This window comes from Phyllobates terribilis, unplaced genomic scaffold (genome assembly GCF_046119375.1).
Source record: "Phyllobates terribilis strain yellow unplaced genomic scaffold, ASM4611937v1 Scaffold_5__5_contigs__length_657084704, whole genome shotgun sequence".
NCBI lineage: Eukaryota > Metazoa > Chordata > Amphibia > Anura > Dendrobatidae > Phyllobates > Phyllobates terribilis.
Genome location: NW_027362765.1, coordinates 290,053,483 through 290,081,017, shown reverse-complemented (window position 1 = coordinate 290,081,017; position 27,535 = coordinate 290,053,483). Strand labels below are relative to the sequence as shown.

The window sequence follows — 27,535 nt, the reverse complement described above, 5'->3', positions numbered from 1 at the left end:
CCTTTAAGGGTAAGGTAATACTGTAACCGAGAACATTAGGCAGCCTTATAAAAGTATTGAAAAACCAAAACAAAGTCTCAGGTAGACGACAGTCTTTAGGTGCTCTTCAAACCCCACATGGCGTCCCCTATTTATTACAGAAAATTTTACATTCAAAAAGTCAAATGGCGCGCCTTCCCTTCCGAACCCTGCCGTGCGCCCAAACAGTGGTTTTTCTTCCACATATCGGGTATCGGTGTACTCAGGAGAATTTGCACAATACATTTTGAGGTCCATTTTCTCCTGTTACTCTTGTGAAAGTAAAAAAAAAAAAAAAGGGTCTAAAGTAATGTTTTTCTGAAAAAAAGTTAAATGTTTATTTTTTCCTTCCACATTCCATTAATTCCTGTGAAGCATCTGAAGGGTTAATAAACTTCTTGAATGTGGTTTTGAGCACCTTGAGGGGTGCAGCTTTTAGAATGGTGTCACTTTTGGGTATTTTCTGTCATAAAGGCCCCTCAAAGTTACTTCAAATGTGATGTGGTCCCTAAAAAAATGGTTTTGTAAATTTTGTTGGAGAAATCGCTCAACTTTTAACCCTTATAACTTCCTAACAAAAGCAAAATTATGTTTCAAAAATTGTGCTAATGTAAAGTAGACATGTGGGAAATGTTATTTATGAACTATTTTGTGTGACATCGCGCTGATTTAAGGGCATAAAAATTAAAACGTTGAAAATTTCAAAATTTTCGCTAAACTTCCGTTTTTTTTTACAAATAAACACAAGTCATATTGAAGAGATTTTACCACTATCATGAAGTACAATATGTCACGAAAACATTCTCAGAATCAGTGGGATCAGTTGAAGCGTTCCAGAGTAATTGCCTCATAAAGTGACAGTGGTCAGAATTGTAAAATTTGACCTGGTCATGAAGATGCAAACCGGATTGGGGAGCAAAGGGGTTAATTCAAGGTATTCTATGAGCCCATCTCCACAGCAAGCAGGCTTGGGTACCAATTCTGAGTAGGATTTTAGTCTAGAGGCATTTAGTAGTCTATACAATTTCAAAAGAGGGTGGGTCAATTGGGAGGAAGTTAGTTAGGGCTCCCACCAGGGGGAAATGAAATCCCAGATTATCTGTGATTGGGATGACCATTGGCTGAAAAAGTTTGTTCTTGGAGAGGTGCTGCCTACATGACCAAATAACGACGTCAGTTACATATGGAAGCGCCAACGTTCGGTAACAACAGAGAACAGATCTACCTATCCAGATGTTAAGGTAGCTTGTATTTGTCGAGGTTGGCCAGGCCTCCTTTTTGCTTTTCCCTTTTGCTTTGGCAACTCTCGAAGGTTTTGATGCCCATGCAAATGTAGTAAACATTCTTGTAAGCCGGCTAAACACACTTTTGAGCAAATTATGAATTGTTTGATATGGATAAAGGAGGTGTGGAAGAATGTTCAATTTTAGTACATTGATTTTCCACAGCCAAGAAAAATCTGTGTTCCCATTTTTAAAGATCTGAGTTGATCGTAGTGATAAGGGTACTCTTCTCTGAAGCTGCGCGCTACACTTCTTCGTCTATTAGTGAAGCAAGCAGCATCAGCAGAAAGACAGGCAAGAGAACGAGTCCGGCTGTTTGCGCGTCCGGCCAGGCACAGGTAGTGCGCATTCAGACACTGCTCACTCTGGGAAGTGAAGTAAGCACTATCAATCAGAAGCGGGGTAATGCCCCCAATATGCAGATGAGTAGGCTTAACAGTGCACCAAACGCTTGGCAAAGCTAAAGGTACACCTTAGGATCATTTATATATGAATTAAAATTTATTTTCTCACGCAGTATACCAGTAATAGGTACAGTGATAGTATAGCTTTTATAGGGGTTATGTCTCCTACAATACTGTACAGGCCATTTAAAATGCATTTTGGGGATGACGGACTCCCTTTAACAAGAGAAAAGAGTGAACACGACGAGACGAGTGAAGAGAAAGGGGGAGTTGGCACACTGAAATTTAAAACCTAACTTATATTGAGTATACAAATAAAATATCTACCTGTGTGTATATTGCTATGGACGTCTCCCCCCTTACTGTATTTGTAAGATTTATTCCTAGATTGTTAAAATGACACCCAGGGATATGTGTTCATATGCAATGGTTTTGACTTTCTGTAGTAGGTCCATAATAGAGAATACCCATGTATGTTTGTTTATATAGCTAAAATAAAAAACTCAGGTTAAGTGCACACTGTGCGTTTTTTATGCGTTTTCGCGTTTTTTATGTGCGGAAATGCATCAAAAACGCTAGGTAATTTGTCTGCCAGCTAATGCAATGACAATCCTGATGTGCTGTGACATGATGCAGAATCTTCCGCTCAGGATTGTCATTGCGTTTAAATACGCAGCATGTCTATTCTATGTAGCGTAAATGCGTTTCCCGCCCATTGACTTCAATTGAACTGCAGCAAACCCGCAGGTCTAAATATATTTGCGGATTTGACTAGTTAATTGGTCAAATACGCTGCAAAAACGCATATGGATTGGTACCTGGGTTGGCTGGGGAAGACTACTTCTTGCATCAGAAGACCGCCGCTCCGACTGATAACAGCGAGAATAGCGCGGCTGAGGGGAGCAGTAGTCTCCTCAGCCGAGCCGGCATGTGCGCGGCGAGTGTAAAAAAACCCAAACAAACAAAAAAAAACACACCTATGCTCACCTGTCCGGCATCCTCACGATGTCCCCCGGCGTCGTGATCCCTCGGGGGCCGGCAATACACTGACGGGAGCGCGCTCGCTCCTGGCAGTGTACATCGCTGCGGTGCCGGTTGAGGTCACGTGAGTTCACAGCTGGAGATCAGCTGATGAGCTGGGGACCTCACTTTACGGCACCGGAGCTGCATGGGAACATTCGTGAGAATGTTCCCACGTACCACTGATGCTGAGGTCACCGGGGCTGATCAGCTGATCTTCAGCTGATGAACCCAAGTGACCTCACTCCTGCAGCAGAGCAATGTACTCTGACAGGAGTGATTACACTCCTGTCAGTGTACAATGCTGTCTTCTACAGCAGTCACATCAGTGATTGATGTGACAATCTGGATTACGTTGTGACGGCGGACAGGTGAAAGATATGGTTGTTTTTCACTTTTTTTTTTTTTTAAATAAGATTGTGGGATTCGGGGACTGGGCGTGTAATAAAAAAAATTATTAAAGCCGTGTGTAATTTTATTTCAATAAAATACTTTACTCTGGCGGTGTCTTATTGAAAAAGCGTAGAAAATTTTACTACGCGGTTAGTAATGGCGGTGTCTTATAGACGCCTCTTCATTACTAACCTGGGCTTCATATCAGCTGCCAATACAAGGCTGACATGAACCCCAACCCCATTACCCCACTGCTACAAGGCAGTAGGAAGAGCGGAGGCTAAGAGCCAGACTTGGCGCATCTTATGGATGTGCCATTTCTGGGACTGCTAGGGGTGATATTAGCTGCAGAGGGGGCTAGTATCCATGGACCCTTCCCTGGCTATTAATATCAGCCTGCAGCGGTCTGTTTAAACTTTGCTGGTTTGATTTTATAGGGGGACCCTGCGTTTTTTTTCTGGGGTCCCCTTTAATCCAGCCAGTAAAGGCTAAGCAAACAGCTGTGGGCTGATATTAATAGCCAGGGAACATTTTTGGCTAATGGCCCCTTCCCCGGCTACTAATATCAGCTCCCAGAGGTCAGCTTTCCCTCTGTTGGTTATAAAAATGACACGGGAGCCCATGCCATTTTTTTTTTATTTTTTAGGCTATGTGCCCACGATCCAGACGTAGCAGCGCTTTGAACACGGCCTATTTTTGCTGTGTCCAAAACGCTGCATTCTATTGAACACAGGTAAATCCACATGTGTTCACTGAACCATGCTGATTTATCGCATTCAATACATTCTAGTGGTCAAATTTCTCTTGCAGAGACTAGCGACTAAGCAAGAGAATTTGACATGCTGTGGTCCTGAAAGACGCGCCGCATGTCAGTGTCCGTGGGTGATCCAAAGTCTCAGATGCACACATAGTGGGCATGAGATTTCTAGAAATTCCATTCACTATGCTGTAACATCTGGATGCTGCGGGTTTGACACTGCACAAATACACAGCTTCAAACCTGCAGTGGCTCCTGACCGTGGCCACGTACCCAAATTCACCCGCAGCGTGTAAATTTCTGTAGCGGTGACGCCAGTCTCTGCTGCAGATTTTGACTAATTGAAGTGTCATTATATGCGGTGGATCCGCAAGTATTGACAACAAAAGTGCGGCATTAGAACACAGCGTTTTGGACACAGCAAAATATGCTGCGTCCAAAGCGCTGCTAAGTGCTGATCGGGGGGACGTAGCAGCTAACGAAACAGCTGTGAGCTGTCATTAAAGCCAAGGAAAATGTTTGCCTAGTAGCACCTTCCTAGGCTAAAATAGCAGCTCTCAACTGCCCCAGAAATTACATGAATAGAAATGCTAATGAAGATTGGGTTTATGGGATTAGCTGACACCTAGCCCTTTTGTGTGGTGATGACAAGGTGTTAATCAGACCCTTTCATTACTACACCTAATTAAAGAGTTAAATAAACACACAGACACAGAGTAAAACACTTTATTTGAACAACAGACACATTCTTTAATCATTTAAATTAACCAATATACTCACCCCAGGTCTGACGGTAATCCAAGGGTTAAAGCAATGTCCCACGTTTCTTTTTTCAAATAACTTTATTTAGCTCCAAAAAGCATTCATTTATGTACAAAAACGCTTTAAAAAAACGCATTATAAAAACAGCATAAAAAAAGCGTCAAAACGTGCGTTTCTCCTGCCAAGAGATGCAGAAACGCTGCAGAAATTTCTGCATTCAAATCCAGAAACGTGCGAACATAGCCTCAATCTACAGTAGTGATCATAGAAAATCCTCTAGCATAGACCCAATACAAATCAAGTTCCGTCAAAAGCGGCACAATGTCATGCCGTATTAAAAGGTGTTATCCACTACAGATTATATTTAACTGGTATGTTTTAGGCAGCACAGTTATGGCCATCGTTAGGCACCTGGCTGCCATGGCAAACCTTCGGCGCTTATGATCGATTGCTCTATTAAACGCTTTATATGTGTGATCAATAGCGACCACAGGAAGGTGTTAAACAGCCAGAAGTGCACATAGTTGTGATCCTGACAGTCACAGTGAGAGCCCATCAGCAGATGACACAGGAGTAGCTCCTGTATCTGCTATACCATAGTACAGTGTGCTCATCTAACTACACTATAACTTGTATTAACCATGGGTTTACTATAATAAAGTAAGGTTGAGATCACACACAAAGTTCTGACAGGTTTTAGTGGAGATTTTTAAGTTACAGTCAGCGGTAGAGTCAATGGAGATTGCGAGAAAGGAAGAACTTCTACTTCTCCTTTCTGATAGCTCCATGTCTTACTTTGGCTTAATAAAAAAAAAAATCAAAAACTGCCCCTCAAATTACATTAAAAATGTATGTTCCCCACAATAATGGGTATTAAGCAAGAAGCAACCAAATTGTTAGGGTGCTCTTTACAAATGGAAATTTGAACGTAGCCATACCAATGGAGGGACCAAAAGTCATCTCTTCCAAAGTCAGTGGTCTACTTATAGCGGTTTTTGAAGAAGATGCAGGGCTCAGAAGGCTGTATTACAAATTTGATAGGATCAAACTTTTTACAACATACAAAGGAGAAAGTGCCCTTGCCAAATGATTGGCCAAAGGAAACTGGTGGTTCACAAAGCTGGTTGGTTCACAACTTTGAGATTCATTAGTCTCTAAAGCTAGCCATTCAAAATACATGACGGTTGGACTCGGGAGAGCAGACAGCCAACTCTCCCGAGCACAGAAGCATTCAGGCAGCAGAGCGATCATGTGTTCTATGAGAAAGCTGCCGACTGACATCAGCTGGCAGCCCATTTCAGAGTACGATAGACTTCTCTCTCGACTATCAGTCAGCTGGCGCCCTCATACACATTAGACTGTTGTCCAAACCCAATGACTTCAGAGGGATCACTCGCCATTAGTCTAATTTGTTTAGGGGCCTTAATGGCTCATCATTTCTGTCTAACTCCTGGCTGTCAGTTTACAGGAGGAGTCAACCTCAACATGTGCATAGTCACACCACAATTATGATGAGAGGCGGCAGAGGCAAGTTAATTAAGAAAAAATGTTTGGCACTAGATGGCAAAGTGTACAGCAGCTGGAGAATCTTTCATTGATTTAAGTACAAGTGGGCCTAAGGTGGTGGGCTGTTAAGTATGTCGGCAGACTGGAATGAGTGACAATGAGTGACAGTGGTGTGGTGGATCCTCTGAAGTTTGTGCACACAGTCAACAGAACTGAAGTGCTACAAAAAGTGCAACAAGGCTAGAGTATATTCACAGGACAGTGGGTAAGCTGGCTTAGCAGAGTATATGTTTGGTGAGGCCCCAGCCATGAAAAGAACGATTGTTGATTCAACAGGGGTTCTATGGAACGTTAACCCTGAGTAGAAGAGAAATCCGATGTGCAGACGCCTGTACAGTGGTCTGTGTGTCCCAGTCGCAAAAGAATCCTAAGGTTGAAGAAAATGAGGGGGACAGTTTTGGACTGAATGGATTAATTGGTACAAAAGATAACCCTCTTCCTGTGTAAAGAAGAAAATTCAACTGATCCATATTACATATACATAAGCAACAGTTGATAAAATGGAATTAAACATCCTATCTAATAAGTAATCATATGGGATGTTTAGTGTTAACAATGTATTTGATTTTCTTTCTGTACAACACATGCACTGACTATACACCGCTGTCAACCATCTGATGGCAGAAATGCATGTCAGATGTATAATCACTCAGACCTACCAGACATATTGCCAGCAGTAGCTGAGTGAGACATCATAACAGGTGGTCATTGCAGCTCCAAGAGGACGATAACCTCATCCGAGTGAAGCTGCTAGCTACTATTCCAACAAGGAGTGCACGTTATTTATACCATTTACTGCAGCTGGATTACATATGCACTTTCATTGGTTGTACTGCATTGAAACAACAGTAGCAAGAGGCAGGTAGCAGCACCTGGATGATTCTATAGGTGAACTGCGCGGAGGGCTACCTGCAATCCCAGGGTGGTTGTAGAACATGCACCTACACGGTACTGGCGTTGTTATGTTGTACCTTATTGAACTTTGCCTTGTCTGTTGCAGCTTTTGCATTTCCACTCCTTCATATACTTCTAACAGTGACTGCCTATGTTTATTGTCCACAGCGCTGTCCCTTCCTTTTTCTTTTGTGAATTGTCTTGTACCTCTATGTGTATTGATTTTATTAGTATTTTTTTCTACAGACATATTATAGTCCTGCATTTATCCAGTCTGAAATTTTGTGCATCGATTGACGCATAATGGGATTCGGTACATGGGCATCATAGGCTGAATCATTGATTTAGGGAATAAGACACTTTATCTTCAAAGTAGTGGACTATAAAGTTAATGCTTAGCCATGAGAAGATCATTTAACAGCTTTCTTCAAATTGCTAAAATTTGACAGATCTGTTTTAGGCCTCATTGTTGCACATAAAACACCTATCTGTATTTTTCACAGCTACAGCACATACCCCATTATAATCTAGGCTGCTATTCACACGTGAGGTTAAATCAATTACCGTATTTTTCAGACTACAAGACGCACTTTTTTCCTCCATAGTCTTAATAGTCCGAACCTTCTAATTTAATGTCTGGTTACTGTATGGGCATGGGGGAGCAGTAGCGGTGGAGAAGCGGGGTACAGGAGGCAGCAGCGGCTGCTGTAGCCTACACTGTCCTTGCTGCTAAAGAACATTAATATTCACTGCTCCCCACGCCCATGAGCATGGGGAGCACTGAATATTCATTCTCCTTAATCACAGGTGTACAGTGTCTGCAGCAGCCGCAGCTCCTGCAGCGCTCGGCGGTCATTTGTTCGCGCTACTAAAGAGCATGAATATTCACCCCCTCTCCACGCCCATGGGAGAGGGGGTGAATATTCATGCCCTTTAATAGCGGGCACACGCGATTGCCCGGCAACTGCAGGAGCCACGCTATTAAAGGAGCATGAAGTCACAGCTCCCCACGCCAATAGTCCCGGCGTGGGGAGCAGTGACTATTCCGGTAGCTGATCTCCCTGTGTGAGCGTGCATGGCAGGGACGCCATGCGCGGCTCACATAGTGAGTCAGAGCAGGACGCGACACTGGAGCAGAGAGAAGAAAGGTGAGAAGTTTTTATTTTTTTTGTGTGATGGGGATGGAGGTGCAATACGTATCAGGATGTGGGGGTGCCATGCATATCAAGATGTAGGGGTGCCATGCATACCAAGATGTGGGGGTGCCATGCCTACCAAGATGTGGGGGTGCCATGCCTACCAAGATGTTTGGGGTGCCAAGCATACCAAGATGTGGGGGTGCCAAGCATACCAGGATGAGGGGGTGCCAAGCATACCAGGATGAGGGGGTGCCATGCATACCAAGATGTTTGGGGTGCCATGCATACCAAGATGTTTGGGGTGCCATGCATACCAAGATGTTTGGGGTGCCAAGCATACCAGAATGAGGGATGTGGGGGTGCCAAGCATACCAGGATGAGGGGTGCCAAGCATACCAGGATGAGGGGGTGCCAAGCATACCAGGATGTAGGGGAGCCATGCATACCAAGATGTGGGGGTGCCATGCATACCAAGATGTTTGGGGTGCCAAGCATACCAGAATGAGGGGGTGCCATGCATACCAGGATGAGGGGGTGCCATGCATACCAGGATGAGGGGGTGCCATGCATACCAGGATGAGGGGGGAGCCATACATACCAGGATGAGTGGGGAGCCATACATACCAGGATGAGGGGATCTTAATACAGAATTGGGGGATATTACCCCTATTACAGTGTCAGCAGCAGACCCCTTCCCCCATAACAGTGCATCATGACCACATTTTTTGCTTACATTTTTTTCTATATTCCTCCTCTAAAACCCAGGTGCGTCTTATCGTCCGGTGCATCTTATAGTAAGAAAAATACGGTACATTTCTAAAATCTCATTCACACAATGCATTTTATTTTTCCTAGAGTTTGAGCTGAGGTGCTTTTTTATTTTATTATTTTAAACAGAACAGGTCATTTGTTTCAGTATTTTTGCTGCATTATTTTCCCCATTCAATTGAATGCATAAAAAAGCATCAAAAACACATAAAAAAAAAGCAGGTAATGTACACAAATTTTTTTCTTGCCAACACTTTTTTTTTTGCGGTGGATAAAATATGCTACAAAAAAAAAAATCAAAACATTGTGTGAACATACCGTAAACTTCACCTGGGAGACTCACAATTTTGAGATTGGGAAAGATGTATGTCTGTGTGCTTTAAATAGGACTATCCATAGTCATTTTCTAATTTGTAAATTCCACTTCTATCTCTTTTTCTGACCCATCAGATAAAGTAACTTTCAAATCTACCAGTCTTCATAGTAGGCTTGAGGAGTATTGCAGGCACTATCCACAGAATAGGTCATAACTAGTAGATTGGCAGGAGTGTCACCACTGCGACAGCACTAGTCAAACGCTTTCTCCAGAAGGTCAGTAGGGATTGACTACAATGGTAATGCGCATGCATGCTAGGATGCAGGAACTATTCTATGTTGAAAGACAGCAGACAATCTTTACTTTCATCATAATTAAAATTGTCTGTACAGAATATGTAATAAAGAAGCCAAAAACCAATTTCATCAAGCATATATTACAATCATTTTTCAGACATCACAATATAAAGGAAGCTGAAATAATATAAGCAAAAAAGAAGGTGGAAGAGCCATCAGTATTGAGCTTGTATAGAGGAACACATTTTAATTTATTTGAACACATCAAAGACAAACGCCATATGACATTAACATTTATTGGTGCAGTTATACTTAAGTTTCCACCCACTTAAAGTTAATTTGCATTTTCTCTATATTTGCTTAGTGTTTAAAATGATGCTTTAAAATAGTCTGCAGTGTTTTTAAGAGTTTGAAAATAACAAAACTGCAAGATGCAATCTTAATACATTTCATTTTCACAGTAGCCTTGATGGAGGCAGGGAAAGAAGCAATTCCCATCATTGTCTTCAGACTAATCGAATCTGTGCCATGGGGTTTGCTCTCGTACTGCTTTTCCACTCACTGTGGACTTCAGGTAACAATAATTTGAGAGTGTGGGACATCAATGGTAATGCCATCCATAAGTGACATCTGGGTGGCTTTGGAAATGTAGTGAGTCCCTTGATGTCTAACAAGATTTGATTTCTGGTTGAAACATTTTCCGCACTCTGGACAAGTAAACGGACGCTCTCCTGTGTGACTTCTCTGATGAATTTCAAACTGACTTTTCCGCGTAAAACCTCTCCCACATTCTGCACAAGAATACAGCTTCTCTCCTGTATGAATTCTTTGATGTACAACAAGATCTGATCGATGGATAAACCTCTTTCCACATTCAGGACACGCATATGGTTTCTCCCCAGAATGAATTCTCTGATGTCTTACAAGATCGGATTTCTGGATAAAACATTTCCCACATTCCAAACATGGAAAAGGCCTCTCCCCTGTGTGAGTTCTTTGATGGTCAGCAAGACTTGATTTATGAGTGAAACCTTTGTCACATACTGAGCAAGAAAATGGTTTCTCCCCCAAGTGACTTCTCTGATGTCTCTCAAGTCGATCCTTTAGGGTGAAACATTTCCCACACTCAGAACATGAAAAGGGCCTGTCATCTGTGTGAATTCTCTGATGCTTTACAAGACCAGCTTTCTGGGTAAAGCATTTGCCGCAGTGTAGACATAAAAATGGTTTTTCTTCTTTTTCAGCATCTTGTTGCATGTCAACATAATCTGAACAAATACATTTACATTCCCCACATTCCAGACAGGAAAACCTTTTTCTCTTTCCTTCATGAACTCTCTGATGTGCAATAAGGCCCGATTTCTGGGTAAAACATTTTTCACATTCTAAACATGAATAAGGCTTCTCCCCTGTGTGGATTCTCTGATGGGCAACAAGAACGGATTTCTTGGTAAAACTTTTCCCACATTCCATACAAGGAAATGGCCTCTCTCCTGTGTGGGTTCTCTGATGGTCAACAAGAACGGACTTCTTCTTAAAACACTTGCCACATTCAGAACATATATACGGATTACGTCCTGTGTGAATTCTTTGATGTTTAACTAACATCGACTTCTTGGTAAAACATTTCCCACACTCTAAACATAGCAATGGCTTCTTCTCAGCGTGGATTCTCAAATGTTTTACCAGAACAGATTTCTTGCTAAAAGGTTTCCCACATTCAGAACACGAGTATGGCTTCTCCCCCATGTGAAATTTCAGATGTTCTATCAGATAGGATTTCTGAGAGAAGGATTTGCTGCACTCTGCGCATGAAAAAGGTCTCTCTCCATTGTGAATTTTCTGATGCTTAAATAGATTCTCTCTATGCATGAAACATTTCCCACATTCTGAACAAGCAAAGGGTTTCTCCCCTGTATGAAATCGCTGATGCTCTATAAGTCGGAACTTGAATGTAAAAGATTTGCCACAATCGGCACAGAAAAAAGGCCTAGTATGACTTCTCCTATGCCTGAAAAGATTTGCCTTCTTTGCAAAACGTCTACCGCATTCAGAACACGGAAATATTTTAAACACCCTTTGATCTGTATTTTGGGTAAAAACATGTGATTTCTCAGAAGGCTCCTTAGGATACAAGGGATCAGAGAACAGATCTGATCTATAATGCATGTTCAACAATAGCGGGTCTTCATAAGAAAAGTTTTGAGGGATATTATCTTCTATTTCACAATCTGGAGATAAAAGAGGACGACCATCCGAGTTATGGCAACCTAACAGAAATTAAAAGGGATATTATCTATTATTTTCATAACAATGTAAATACATTTTATAAAATATGTAATTGAATGTTTCCTATTGCATTTTATATTATAAACCAAGGCAAAGACAATCCCGGGCATACAGATTTTCAAGGAGTTTTGAAGTACATTTTTCATAAAAAAAAAACATGTTACCTCCTTAAGCCACAAGGGATTTAGAAGTCATTATTCAAATTACACATCTCAAGTGGATTTGTACATTTCTGCCTAATGGGTAAACTTTGTAAACTTTTTTCCCGCCAATCTGTTCTCACATAGTCTAACACTGTCAGCGCTTAGCCTATCGGCAAGAGAAAAAAAAAATCACCTTTTTATATTGACAACTGGTGGACATTCATCAATGTATTAATGCATTTCCAGGGAGAATAATAGAGGAACAACAAAACCAAGGAAATAGTTTTCCCAAAAGGAAACTATGCTACAAATGGTTATAGGAAGAAAAAATATTTTCCGTCATAATTTAAAGGGAAACTGTAATATTCCAAATCGCTATTAAGCTGCAGCTATGGGGTTAATCTGCAGGTTAATAGCGTCCTAAAGCCTTTCGGTCGCTGCATTGAAAGGCAAGCTGAGGGAGGAAATTAACTTTATTCCTTTCCAGCAGTCTCCGGCTTTCAGTCATAGAGGCGCAGCTTTCATCAATGCTCAGAGTACAGTGATGAGTGGCAGCTGTAACCACGTCCCGGCACTGACTGACAGCAGGCTCGGTACTGATGCATTGCTGAGCCAGCTGTCAGTCAGTGCTCACTATGTACTGAGGGTTGACTAAAGCCACACCTCTGACTGAAAACCTCTGGGAGGAATAAAGTTCATTTCCTCATGGTAGCCAGACTTTCAATGCTGCAGCCGCACGGCTTTAGAACGCCATTAACCTTCAGATTAAACCCATATCTGCAGGTTAATAGAGTTTTGGGACATGGAGTAACCATATATTTTTTAAAACACCGCCACTAATGCAATTTTTTTTTATTTATACTTAACGGGTCATTGATATTTATTAACAAGGAAAACCTCAAATCAAAGAGACCTTACCTACCACATCCAACAACAACAAAAATATTCAAAGATAATACAAGCTTCTATCGGGAAGTGATAAGTGGAGGTCCCAAGTGATCGGCCAATTATCACCTATTCCTACAATTAGATCAAAGAAGATGAAAGAGTGTGGAGAAGATCTAAAGAGCAGGAGGCTGTGCAGCTACTGGATAATACGGTTAAGACACTGAAAATAATATCTAAAGTGTGGCCATTAAATGGAGTAAAGGACCTCCTCTGGGTTGCCCATCATAGACCAATAAACTGATGAACTCATTAGACAAAAGATAACTGTTTAGAGGATTTTTTTAACTCACCTTGACTGAGATCTAAAGGAATTTCCTCATCTTTACACTGATGATTATCCATCACGTACATTCCATGTTCATCTACAACTTCAACTTTAATATCAATCAAATCTTCACCCTAAATCAACATTTACAATTCAACAGACAGGAGACATTAAGCAGAACCTTTTAGGAAAAGGAAAGAAGGTAAAACTAAACTTCTAACTGCTTCCCCTAGTATTAAATCAAATTAAAAATCAACAGAGAACAAACAATAGTCCTACACGGGCGATCCATAGAACCTGCAGATTGAATCCAGGTTTTTAAGCATCCTTTGTCCTAAATACCTGATGTTCTTGTGAGACAAAGTTATTTTCCTCTGAATCATCCTGGGAATACAGAGGACTTTGACATTTCTCTTTCGGATTTCTCTTACTGGATCGATCTGTTGAAAATATATATACAGTGAGTGATCATATCATTTATAATCATGAGAAAAACTAAGAACACCCTCTGAATTTTACGATATTGCATATCAGGACATAAATACAATAAATAAAACACAAGTAAATCCATGCTTTTATTACACAAAAGCGCTGTTGTACTGCCAAGGAATCCACTTCAGAAAGGATATGTAAATGGTTTGCAAGTGCTCCGAGTATAACCATGCCCTCTCCTCGGGACTAACAAGCTGCATCAGTGCTAACCCAGCTCATTAATAAAAGGCAAGGATTCACTTGTGTTCTTTATTTTTATTAATTTTTTTTTTTACTTATCAAAAGTGTTGCTGTATTAAGTCAGCTAATTAAGTGCCCTTGATTAACTGTCCATCAGCAAGTGTGACCACCAGTATAAAAGCAGACGTTTCGGCAGGATGCGGACCTGGAGCATTCAGGTATGTGTTATCAAAATGGCAATGCAACGTTGTATATGAACAGAATATGATGGCGCTATGTATAAGCCAAGCAGAAAAATAAATATATCATCAAGACTTCTGGAATAATATACTTTGGACAGACAGAATTAAAGTGAAGATGTTTGGCCATAATGTCCTGTGCTTTTGGTGAAAACCAAAACCAGTATATCAGCATCAACACCTCTTACCATCTATTAAGCACTGTGGTGAAGGGGTTGGGATTTGGGCTTGTTTTGCAGCCACAGGACTTTGGCCCTTTGCTGTTATTTGGCCAGTTTGTCAGAAATTGGGTCGTGCCACATAACAGTGAGTACATCAGCAAATGGTTGAAAGAGAAAAACAATAAAGGTGTTACAATGGCCCAGTCACTGTCCAGACCTCAACCCAACTGAAATGCTGTGGCGAGACTTTAAAGCACCAATCTAGTGGTTTTTTTTGGTTATTTTTATTTATTTCACTGCTGGAGTGGTGTCACTAATGGATGTTCCCTGTTCCTAGTAATATAGTTATCAGTCGCAGTCTTCTGTTATCGGTGGTGCTCCGGTCGTCTTCTGCAGTGCGAGACCTGCCGGATCCCTCCAGTGTTTGAGGGGTGAGCAGGAAGTCACATCTCAATGTAAGTCTATGAGAGCCAGAACGAGGGTCTTATAGACTTAATTTGAGAGCTTGTGGCCGCTACCTTCTGACTTCCAGTCAGTAACACGAGCTGCTGTCACAAGATGGCAGCCCAGTGCTAAGAGTGGATAAATACATAAGAAAAAAAATGCCAGAGTGGTGGCTTTGAGAGAGCTGTGCATAAGTGAATGTACCGAAAATCCCAATGATCTTAAAAGAGGTTTCCTCCATGAACAAAATACATATTAATCACTAGATATTGGAATAAAAATAGTTGCACAATTGAATGTATTTAAATAAAATGTTCCTGTGCTGAGATAATCTTATAAATGTGCCCCTGCTGTGTACTGTGTAATGGTTGTGTCTGACCGTGCTGGAAAATGGTCTGATCATACCACAGCTCCTGGGCAGAGGAGGACGCAAGAGAGTATACAGACAGGACAGCATGGGATCACAGCTGATTCTTTTTGTGGGGTAAAATATTTCTCTGCCTGTTTTTAAACAATGTTTTACCTCAAAAGAAAGAATTATTTGTGATCCCCTGCTGTCCTGTCTGTATACTCTCTTGCGTCCTCCCCTGCCCAGGAGATGTGGTATGATCAGACCATGTTCCTGTATCGTAAGACACGGCCATTACACAGTACACAGCAGGGGCACATTTATAACATTATCTCAGCACAGGAACATTTTATTTAAACACATCCAATTGTGGAAATTATTATTATTCCAAGATGTATTGATTAAAATGTACTTTGTTCGCAGTAAAACCTCACGAACAAAAATATTTTGTTAAATAAATTATATCACTGTGCAGTTTGTCATGCGTTGTCGATCTGAGGTTGTACTTACCTCATTTTAAGACTCTCAGGACCAAAGGTTTTTCTTTTTTTTCATTATGTTCTGACAGGTAAAACCATAGAATGCAAAGAGTGTACACTGTTTTTCTTACTACTACATATGTGACAACCAGATGATGTGTATATTTTGGAGAGTCTCAAAACGCTCATCTCCTTTAACTTCAATAAAAATGCCCTCCACTTACATTGCTGTTGGTCAGCCATCATATTCATATCCTCCTCTTCTTCATCTATAACTTCAACTTTGATATCAAGAAGATCTTCACTCTAGTCAAACAAAATAAAAAAAATATTAACAAACAAAAATCAATGGTCTAATGACTAGTCATTTATGATTTTATAATATTTGGCAAGACCTCAGCTCCATCTTCTTCTTGTTCCTGTGGGATACTGTGATTTTCCTCTGGACAATCCTGGGAGTACAGGGGGCTGGTACAACTGTCTGGTGCATTGTTCTTACTGGATCCATCTGCAGAAAACATACACAGTGCAAATTTTTGATCATGGTGGGTCGGTTGGCCAAAATTTACATGCCCCTCAGATCTCCTCCTCCATTTACGATAAATGAGAGCTCATCTTACCAAAAGATGTACGTGGCTGGTGGTCCATCATCAGAATATTCCTGTACAGATCCTTGTGCTCTCCTATATACTCCCACTCCTCGATGGAAAAATGGACAGTGACATCATGACACCTTATAGGAACCTGACACACAATGATACATCATCATCCAGACACATCATCCCTTGTGTTCCTGTATAATGTCCCAGTATTCCCAGCAGCGCTCACCTCTCCAGTCAGCAGCTCAATCATCTTGTTGGCAAGGTCCAGGATCTTCTGACCATTTATCTGTGAACGAGGTAAAGGTTCTATGATGGGGCTCTGGGTCCTGCTACAGTCTAACACTTGGGGATGACTACTAGGAATCACGCACTCGCCCGGTGTTTTCTTCACTACAGTATAATGCTGTTTATGGAAAAAGCAATGGTAAATATCACCATATACACTTCCAGAACACCTTACCACCCCAGTCACATCTGTGTTTTATTCACAGGTAAGAGTGATGTCATGCAACATAATTCCCAGAATTCTCACCTCTCCGGTAAGAAGGTACAGAATCTCCAATGTAAGGTTTACAATACTGACAGGAAGCATGTTCTTCTGCTTGTCCATCCTCAGGGGATCTGTCAGAAAATGGTCTACCGTCTTGTGGAGAAGACGAGGCTTCAACTGAAAAGTGTCTACACTTGAAGAACCTAAATAGTGAAATGCATAAACACACACACAGTGAGGACCAATGCCCCATGCGAGATCATACAGTAATACATTGTAAGAAAGTAATCTTTATTTGCTCTGCTATATACAAGAAATAATGACAGAACCTGGCATTATGAAATATAAGCTAAGAGCGTGAGAAAATGACAAAGTCACCAACAGAATCTATTGCAAGATCTAGATTGGCCTAAAGGTCCTCACAATTGTTTATCCCCATCCCCATCATTGCATTCAGGAGTCGGTTATTGTTTTAATTTGCCACAAAAATATTAGGTGTTCTCTTAACTCTATGGGTCACCACGATTATGGAAATACCAAATTTATGTTTTATCATTTTTGTACAATACTCAGTTTGAAAAAAAAAAATAAAGTAACGTGCAAGTTTTAGGTAGTGGTGGAAGAAATTACTGCAAAGTAAGACCGTTTTGAAAAATATAAGTGTTAAATGCATGAACAAAAGAGCAATCTAAATCATATCTATATTGGTGTAACCACCCTTTGCTTTCAAAACAGCATAAATTCTTCTAGGCACACGTGCTGTTTTTGAAGGAACTCAGCAGGGAGGTTGTTCCAAACATCTTAGAGAACTAACCACAGCTCTTCTGTAGATGTACGCTTGTGGAAATCCTCTGTCTTTTCATGTAATGCCAGGCAGACGCGATGATGTGAGATCTGGGCTATGTGGGGGAAAATTTATCACTTTCAGGACTTCTTGTTCTTCTTTATACTGAAGATACTTCTTAATGACGTTGGCTGTATGTTTGGTGTCATTGTCCTGCTGCAGGATGAATTTGAAGCCAATCAGACCCCTCTCTAATGATATTGCATTATGGGTAAGTATCTGCCTGTATTTCTTAGCATTGAGGACACCATTAATCCAGACCAAATCCCCAAACTTGCAAGGACCCTCTACCATGCTTCACTGCGACCTGCACACATTTATTATCATATTATTCTACAGCCATTCAGCGAAAAAAGCCTGCCTTTTGTTATATCCAAATATTTCACATTTTGACTTATGAGTCCAGAGCACCTGCTGCAATTTTTTCTGCACCCAGTTTTTTTGTTTTCATGAATAGTTGAAATACTTGGCCTTGTTTCCAGGTCAGATGTGTGACTTTTTGGTCACAATTCTTCCATGAAGGCCACTTCAGACCAGACCTCTCCAAACAGTTTATGACAGTATATGGGTGTAGATGGATCCCACTGGTTGCTGCCAGTTCTGACCTGATGCCACTGCTGGACATCTTCTGAGTTTGAAGGGAAGCAAGCATGATGGACCCAATTCATGATTTGCAATTTATTGAATGCACTTTTGTTTTTTCTGTCTTGTGGTATTCGCCAACTTTTGTTGTGCCAAATTCTTCAAAATGGCGCATGTGGTTCATGAAATTAGTAAAATATCAAACTATTTAATGTTGTCTTGAACAGTTTATTTTTGCAATTTTTCAACACCAAAAGTCACAGATCTTTTAAAAGTCACAAAAATGTGCCAAATTGAAAACCCCTCTAGAAAAGGTACTCGAGGGGGACAGTAGTGAAATGTGTCCAAAAAAAGTTGGTATTTTGTAATAGTAGCATCTGGATAAACAAAGTTGACAAGGGGGGGGGGAGGAAGTGCGACAACTCAAAAAGTGGTACAAAATGTATAGAGAATAAGAATAAAGCACAAATACTAAAACACCACTAAAAATTACTCCAGAAAAATGCAGAAACAGCAATGATGAATCAGGGCCGATGTGTATCAGCTGCTGTACTAAGTTTCCTTGGCCGACCACTGTGTCTACAGTCCTTTGTGTTGCCCGTTTCTTGAGGTCTTCATTTCTGAGAAATACAGGAAGATGCTTTTCCATCATGAAATAACATCAATGAGTTATTTGACTGGCCCCAAATTTATTCTACAGCAGGACAACAACCACAAACAAACAGCCAATGTCATTAAGAACTATTTTCAGAGAAGAAAAGAAGAACACGGAGTCCTGGAAGCGATATGGCTATTGTGACAAAGGATGCCAGAGTAGGTTTGAAACGCGTTACTTTTTGTCTGTCATTAAAATAGTAGCAGGGGAGATCATGTTAATCTGAAGTTTTCCAATAAAGGCAATTTTTAACCGGATTTGGAGCTGGATAATTACCTTTTTGCACTAAGCAGAGTCAGACAGGAAAAACCCCAGGTTCACATTCATGGGGTGAAGAAGTACTGCCTTTTCACAGCCAAATGAAAAACTGGCATATTTTATTAAGATGTGAAAAGATAGTGATGTGATGGGAAGGGAAGCAATTAGTTCATGAAGTACACCAACATTTCTGCTCCACTGACAACTTTTTTTAGGCACAGATAGGCTGGATAATACACTGTCTTACTTATGTATTGCAGTGTATTATCGATCCAATCAAAGATTGAAAAAAGGTTCCCATAGAAAATGAAATGTTGCTGTAGGTCATGGATTAATAAAGGAATCTTCACTTTATTGTTTTGACTTGGACCTTGGAGTGCTGTCAACTTTTTTTTTTTTTACGTCTATAGAAAGCACTTAGTAGAGGTTTTGGTATCTACACTTACCCATGTTATAGTGCTGCAAAAGATTAGATAGATGGTAACCATATCCCATATATACTAAAAACTTAATCTGACTATTATAAACAGTAGTGAACGTCATGGTGTTCTTACTGGAACTATCATGGAGCCTATGCTTCGGAAAAATTCAATTTTCAAAGTACCAGATGAAAGATGGGCATAAACACTTGAGCCATAAAAGCTATAGAAATGGAACAGATAATGCACTCACCAACAGTGTTGCTTGATAATAGTCCTGTTTATTCAGGATTACAAATGCGGAGGGGTGGTGCAGGTTCTGGGGTGCGGGGGAACATTATCTGTTCCATTTCTATAGCTTTTATGGCTCAAGTTTCACTATATATGGAATTTGCACCACCTGGCTCGCATGCACACGGCTAGTGCCCTGTCTACATGGTTTCCAGGCTAACACTCTGTCATATGCAGAGTGCAGCGATTAGTGCTCGCCAATTGAGAGATGCATAGTGTGACTGGTGCCTTACTATCTCTTTTCATATGCTGGACATAAACACTTGAGAGTCAATCACATGAAAAAAAATCTCACTTCAGACAGATCTTTCTTTAGGCCAAGTTCAGAAGACTGTATTTCACAGAATTCTCGGACTGACCTCAGGTCTCTCAAACAGATAGGCATATACTGTATAAGACTAAGTTCAAATCATGAGACCCAAGATCCCTAATCTGCATGTGGCTATGCAACCACAGTGGGAACCACAATGAAACCTTAGCAATGCCACATAGCCTAGGACTTAAAAGGGTTTGCAGGAAAATTGTGTACCCAGACGTAGGTTTGTTTTTTTCCCTTCATAAATAGAACACAATGTTTTACTCACCCTCCTCTCCCAGACTCCCCGCTGGACTCGGAGGGTGAGTAACGCACTTTTTTCCCCACATCAAATGACACAACTTTCCTTAAACCCACTTTTAAGAGGCTGTCCACTACTGAAGGCAAGAAAAATAAAAAAATGTGATACTCGCACCCAAGACCAATGCAGCTTTTTCGCACTTAGCGCTGCATCCCCCGCAAAACTACTGGTGAAGGATGAAACGCCAAGTCAAAAAAGCACCACCAATCCAGGAGGAGAACAGCAATTTTTTTTTTGCTCAGCCTCGAACCCATTAAGAAGGGGTGGTGCAGTCCATAACTGGACAACCCCTTTAATATTGATCATATATGCCAGCCTGATTGTTGTAAAAAGGACAGTCTTGACATTTATCCACGGAAAGAAGCCCCATGGGCACGTTTGATGTATATGCCAGGAACAAACATAGGACTCTAACGAGAAGTGAACACAGTCTTCTGTCCATGTTCATCTGGTAGCAAACAATGTCATTATTAGAGAACTGGTGTGTTGTAGGGGATGAAGTCACTTTTAACAGGCAAACTCTTGCTAGAATTTTTATTATTTTTTTGCCGAGGATAATGAGAATGTGACTGAACACAAAGACTGACTTCTGTCTGTATGTAGCGGTCACTATTCACCTGGACTTATATCTTCAGGAGTTTCCTCTTCCTTACAACAGGGCTCAGCCATAACAGAGGTCTCGTCTTTTCCCACTATAGCGTCACACTTGTCAGCAAGCATGCCTTCTCCATGTTTCTTACGTGGATAAATTAATAAAGAGGATATTGAGAGAAAGCAGGATAATGTTTAAAATAAATCAGAACAAAATTCATGGGTAGATTAGGTAATGCCCAACTACACAAAAGAATAATAACATGCGGTTAAATGGATATGAACAATCCAAACTGCTGTGAAAAATGTTGTTTTGGGAGTTGGTTTATCTCACAAAAAGGGCCAATATACATACAAGAAAAGTAATGTCTCAGAAAATCGGGTCAGATCAAGGAGGTCTTTTTAAACTGGTGGTCTGTATAAAGGCTTCTCTGTAACTTAGCAATTTTTTTTTAGGAGAATTTATAAGTTCATCTACCTGATTATCCTTTGTGGCATAGTGATCTTCACTGCCAGAGTCCTGGGAATCCAGAGGACTGGGAGATCTCACTAGTGGATTTTCACTACTGGATTCATCTGTAAGAAAACACACACCCACACACTGCGACTGAATACACTGTCTACATGTGATCAGCAGATAAGGGTATCTAGATGACCCTGATAATACTCTTCTACCATTAACGTCTTCAGGTAATATGACGGGCTGGTGGTCCTCCATCATGGCGTCCTTGTACAGATCCTTGTGTCCTTCTACATACTCCCACTCCTCCATGGAGAAATGGACAGTGACATCCTGACACCTTATAGGAACCTGACACACAATGATACATCATCATCATCCAGACACATCATCCCTTGTGTTACTGTATAATGTCCCAGTATTCCCAGCAGATCTCACCTCTCCAGTAAATGATCTTGTGGGTGAGATCTAGGATCTTCTGCTCATTGCACCCTTCTGAGGATCTGTGATTGGGCTCTGGCCCCCTGGTTCACAGGGATGGTTGCTGGGTGGGTAACACACTCTCCGGAGGCCTTCTTCCCTACTGTGTAATCCTGTGTATAAAAAGAAACCCTGATAAATACAAATTTCCAAAATAGTCTGTGGTCATACTACTATTACAGAGTGCTCAAGTGACAATTCCTGGCACCCCTCACCTCTCCGAGCAGCAGATAGGTAATCTCTAGGGGTAGGTTACAGATATAATCAGTCATCTTGGTTCTGGGAGTTATCCACTGTCAGGCTCATGTGTGGGAGAAACATGAATGGGAATTGATAAATTCAGAAATGGAATAGAATGGTGTTTCAAAGCCTTTCCAAATACTGTAATATGGGCAGAACCAGTTTATTATAGAAATGTGTTATTTCAGCAGTTGAATAAAATCTGTCTATGAAAGAAGACATAATGCCGTACCAAGCCACTGGCCAAGCAGTTTTATTAGCATGTACGAGGACCCATCTTCTAGGAGGTACATCAGCGGGTCACCAGGCCAGTCACAGTAATGACCATGTGAAGGGATTTTGTGATACCCAGAAGCAGACAATAATGCATTCTGCCCCACACCGCAATATTTTATTACAATTTAATAGATAAAAACAATATTCCCCAAATGTAGGGAACAGCTTGATTTTTGGAACTATTTTTGCACCCCAAGGGCATCTCTACTTCTGCTTGGTGGGTCACCCCAAGCTCCACATACAGGACCCCGGAGGTGGCATTGGTCAGGACTCCTGACAGGGCCTGGGCCTCGTCTGCCAACATGCTGAACGGTTGACCATCAGGGGGCTGCACCACCCTCACAGGAGCTCACCAATACATATCCCTGACAGTATACAGTGGACACCAGAACCCACAGGCTAATGGCATTCCTCAAGCATATTCAATTAACTGCATAACATTATGGGGAGCGATGGGTTGTCATGACAGCTGGGGGTCTACTGAAGACCCGCATGCCTGTCATTATGATCCTCCTGTGAAAACCAGAGTTATCTGGTGTTTATAGTACACAGCACAAGTGATTAGACGATGGCAACTTCAAGCCCCCTAAAGGAACTTTTCTTTTTTTTTTTACTGTAATTAAAAGTTATAAAAATATGAATCACTCCCCTTCCCTCCCATTAAAAATAAAACATTGAAAAAAAATACACATACTGGGTATCGATGTGTTCATAAAAGTCTGATCTATCAAAATATAAAATAAAATTAATCCGAGCAGTAATGACTAGACATTCAAAACACCAGAATTATATTTTTTTGTCTGCAGCAACATAAAAGGCGAGCAAATCATCGTATCTACCCCAAAACAGGATCAATAAAAAAGTCTGCTCAAGGCTCAAAAACTAATCCCTCACACAGCCCCATAAACCGAAAGCGTTGAGGGCCTCAGAAAATGGTGACACAAGAAAAGGGTTGTTTTTTTTTCACGAATTTCCTATTTTCTTTTCACTACTTAAATAATAATAATAATAATAATAATAATAATAAAAAAATACTATGCATGTTTGGAATCTGCATACTTGTACTGATGTGGAGAATCATACTGCAGTTCAGTTTTACTATATAGTGAACACGGTAAATAAAAACCCAAAAAACATTTGTGTAATTGCACTTTTTTTTGCAATTTCAGCGCACTTGGAATTTTTTTACCCGCTTTCCAGTGCATCACATGATAGAATGAATATTGTCATTCCAAAGTGCAACTTGTCCCGCAAAAAACAAGCCGTCATACAGCTATATTGACAGAAAAAAAAGAAGTTATGGCTCTGGCAAGAAGGGGAGGGAAAAAAATGAAAAATGGCCACGGCGATGGGGTTAACTGATGATGGATTAACTAGGGAATAGCCTATGCAGCCCATTAAAGAGCTTTTGAGATAATTGTCCAATTACTTTTGATCACTTTAAAGAGGCAGCTACATATTAAAGAGCTGTAATTCGTAATACCTTTTTCCAAATAGGACATGAATATCCTCAAATTAAGGCTATGTCCCCACTATCAGTATTCTTTCTCAGGAGTGGGAGCCAAAACCAGGTGAGGAACAATCAGAGAAAATGTATTAGGCTGTGTGCCCACGATGCGTTTTTAAGCGTTTCCGCAGCAGCAAAAATGCTGCAGAAACGTTTAAAAAACACATGGTAGAAGGTCTGTCATGTTACCCAATGATAATCCGCATGTGCTGTGCACATGCTGCAGAAATTATCATTGCGGAAAAAAACGTAACACTACCAATTATTTTGCGGAAGTGCTGCGTTTTCGTCGCCATTGACTTGCATTGGAACGCATGGATTCCGCTTCACTAGATAAGCACATGCGGAATACAAACGTTCAATGTGTGGATGGTACCCGGGTTTGGAGAAGAGGAGACTCTCCTCCGGACCCGGGTACCATAGAACCTGTGAAAAAAAGAATAAAATAAAAAATAAATATTATATTTACCTTCTGACGGCCCCCGCTGCACTCGTCCTTTCATGCCGGCAGCTCGCGATGGACTGGAGGACCTGCGCTGACGTCATAGTCATGTGACGGGTCACGCGACGCTGACGTCGGCAGGTCCTTCAGTGTACCGCTGCCGGCAGCCAGCACCGAGCGAAGCAAGACACCGGGGGCCATCAGAAGGTAAGTATATATTTATTTTTTACTATTCTTTAGGGTCACACTATATAAATCCATGCCGTCTGCATGGATTTATATAGTGTGACCAAGTTGTCAAGCACTTTTCCAAGTGATGCTAAAATCGCTTGTCAACCCGCATGCGTTTTTTCTGCCAGGGGAGATGCAGAAACGCTCAGGAAAAATCCGGAGCATTTCTGCATCGTGGGAACATAGCCTTATAGAAACAAGTCACCAATTCTGCATTTATCACCCACTCCTGGTTTTGGCTCCCACTCCTGAGAAAAAATACTGACCAAATACTGATAGTGGGGCCATGGCCTATAAATATAACCAGCGGGATCCGGCTGGGAACTGCACTTCACAGGGCCCTGTGACATGCAGGGGAGGTGGGGTGAGTATGGAAATAGGGCTAGTATGCGGACATTTCTTGGGGTCCAGGGGACACAAAGCTTAGCTTTTTTATTAAATTATTTCTGCCATTTCACAGCAACCAGACCTCTAATATGGGCCATACAGGTAAGTATAGATTCACATTTCTAACACCTGTATGCCCATATTAGCAGTCTGAAAAGTCTCAGGGGTGACAGATTCCCTTTAAACATACATACAAAACCGTATAAATCACCGTAAATCATACTAACTTGTACAATCAAGTTATTAAATCATTTTTAGAGCAAAATACATGCTGTAAAGACAGAACGCCAAAAAAACAAAACAAAAAACAAAACAAAACACAATTTCCCCCCCATTTGGAATTTTTCCCCGTTTTTCAGTACACCATATGGTAAAGAAAATAGCGATATTCAAAACTACAACTCATTTTGTAAAAAAAACAAACAAAAAAAAAACAAAACATAAAAACAAAAATTGAACTTGTATCTCTTTGTCAATGATGAAAATAGTTATTTCTCTTAGAAAAAGAAGGAGGAGAATTTTTACTTACAAAAAATAAGCCTGATCAGAAAGGGGTTACAGTTCATTTTTCATTTTATAACGCAATGAGATCCTAATTTTATGGAATCCCACTGCAATGGACCATGATGCATATATCACCTTAGCTGGCAAATCAATGGGTCAGTTTATATGGAACTTTAAAGGGCAGCACAGAATGACTGTGCAAACCAAGCACAGGCACTCGGTGCACCATGGCCAAACATTTAAGTGCACCTTCGCACCTACTTTGTTTTCCCTCCATCTTCTTCTTTAATTGACAGCTCTGGCTTTATAGAGCGAGAGAAGAGCAGAGAGATTATATATATATATATATATATATATATATATATATATATATATATATATATATATATATATATATATATATATTTGGCCCCACCATGGTGCACTGAGTGCCTGTCTGTGCTGACAGAGTCCGATTCAAGCAATAGTCAGCTGAAACGTTCAAAAATCAGCCATATCGGATGTCTTTCATCTTTGTGGCCAGCTCTACAACAAAGGAGCACTGGGTTGAACTGTGCATTTGGGGTCTTCGGCTTGACCCCCTATTGTTAGTACAACATCCCCTTCCTGTGCGCTGATACAGGATGTGAAAGACTATGAATATTTCTAACAGTAAATCCTCTTTCCTTCTTCCGGCAGCAGAACAAATAATATTTGTAAAAACAGGAACTTCTGAAAATGGCCAAGCTTGATCCAGTGACATTTCTCCCCATCTGCTGTGCCTGAGCAGTGGGCACCCGATGCCGCTCCACAACCTCCACAGGGATACATGCAGCGGCAGGGCAGATGTCCAACCGGGGCTCAGTGCATACTCCTCATCATTGTATGGAAGTGCAGCAAGAGTTCACATTACACTGCTACGTGCAGAAATAAATCAATTTTAACAAAACTATAACTAAAAAACAGACTATGGGGGGCTTACTGGTGTGAACATACCCCTAGGATTGGTTCTAATGGGACTTATCAAAAGTTGACGTGAAATGTGTGAACCTGACCCAATATGCTTTAGATCATAGGGTCTTTGCAACTTAAAGGGGTTGTCCACTACTGTAGACACCCCGATCCATCACCCCATTTATAATGAATGAATGTATGTATGTATACTCACCTCCCGCGGTTCCACTGATATCAGATCCGCTGCTCCTGGTGGGTCATGTGACCGCTGCAGCCATTCTATGGCCACGGGTCATCAATTTTTCTGTCAAAGACATCAGACCTCCGCTCTGACTAAACAGTGTAGGGTGCAGCTGAACAGCAGCCACTGATTGGCGGCAGCGGTCACGTACCACAATAATGTCACGTGACCCTCCAGGAACAGCAGTGTCAACATCACAACAGTGGCGGGGGACGAGAATACATTGTGTTTATAGTAAAATGGGGCCCCGAAGTTACTGAGCTGTGCACAAGCCCATCAATAAGCCACTTATGGCAAGCAATGTGTCCCCTGAGAGGGGTATTCCCATGTCACACATTCACTGCACATAGCCAGAGACGTGAGGGCCCACAACCCCCGGCAGCCTGCTGAGGTGACCCCCAGCATTGTGTACACAGCCCCCTCAGCTGTCTGAGGGCAGCACCATAATGGCAGGCTGGTGGGACTGTACAGTGATGCCTTGGCACAATGCGGACACGTACCGTCCGTGCACCTCCGCACTTTAGGGGAAGGAACACAGAATAGATGGCAGAGACAGCCGTGAGGGGGAGCAGCGGCGACACGTACCCGAGCCCGTCCTCACCTCTCCACCGGGAGCCCCGGATCTCAACCCGGAAACCTGGGCAACGGCTTAAGGATGTTGATGACGTCACGACAACGTGATCAGTTGGAGGACCGTGGCCTCGGATGAAGGGCGTGGCTTGCTCTCATCTAGGATGGACCTAGAACACAATAGTCGCATGGACCATGACGACTAGACAGAAGTTGTCAATAAATCTCCTCGGGACGACGTTACCAGGGCAATCCTCGCCCTGCGGTCCAAGCCTCTTCCTGAGAGCACTCCTGTGACGCGTCACTCCAG

The 27,535-nt window shown here is 41.4% G+C and overlaps 1 protein-coding gene across 7 annotated transcripts; it reads right to left on the bottom strand.

Moving 5' to 3' along the window:
- Positions 1-9,896: 9,896 nt before the first annotated feature.
- Positions 9,897-27,523, bottom strand: LOC141272980 (uncharacterized). Of its 7 annotated transcripts, none has more exons than XM_073684231.1 (13): positions 27,156-27,523; positions 21,853-22,007; positions 21,630-21,765; positions 21,433-21,530; positions 20,981-21,098; positions 16,740-16,900; positions 16,434-16,610; positions 16,226-16,349; positions 16,001-16,113; positions 15,830-15,911; positions 13,604-13,701; positions 13,287-13,395; positions 9,897-11,886 (listed from the first exon to the last, which is right to left on the bottom strand). In XM_073684231.1, exons 3-13 carry the CDS (start codon positions 21,724-21,726, stop codon positions 10,187-10,189), a joined length of 2,877 nt encoding a protein of 958 aa, XP_073540332.1. In that variant the 5' UTR covers positions 21,727-21,765; positions 21,853-22,007; positions 27,156-27,523; the 3' UTR covers positions 9,897-10,186. The 7 variants fall into 7 exon arrangements, with proteins under 7 accessions (XP_073540332.1, XP_073540331.1, XP_073540330.1 ...); XM_073684230.1 differs by having other exon boundaries at positions 27,241-27,523; XM_073684229.1 differs by having other exon boundaries at positions 27,257-27,523.
- Between the last annotated feature and the right edge of the window lie 12 nt (positions 27,524-27,535).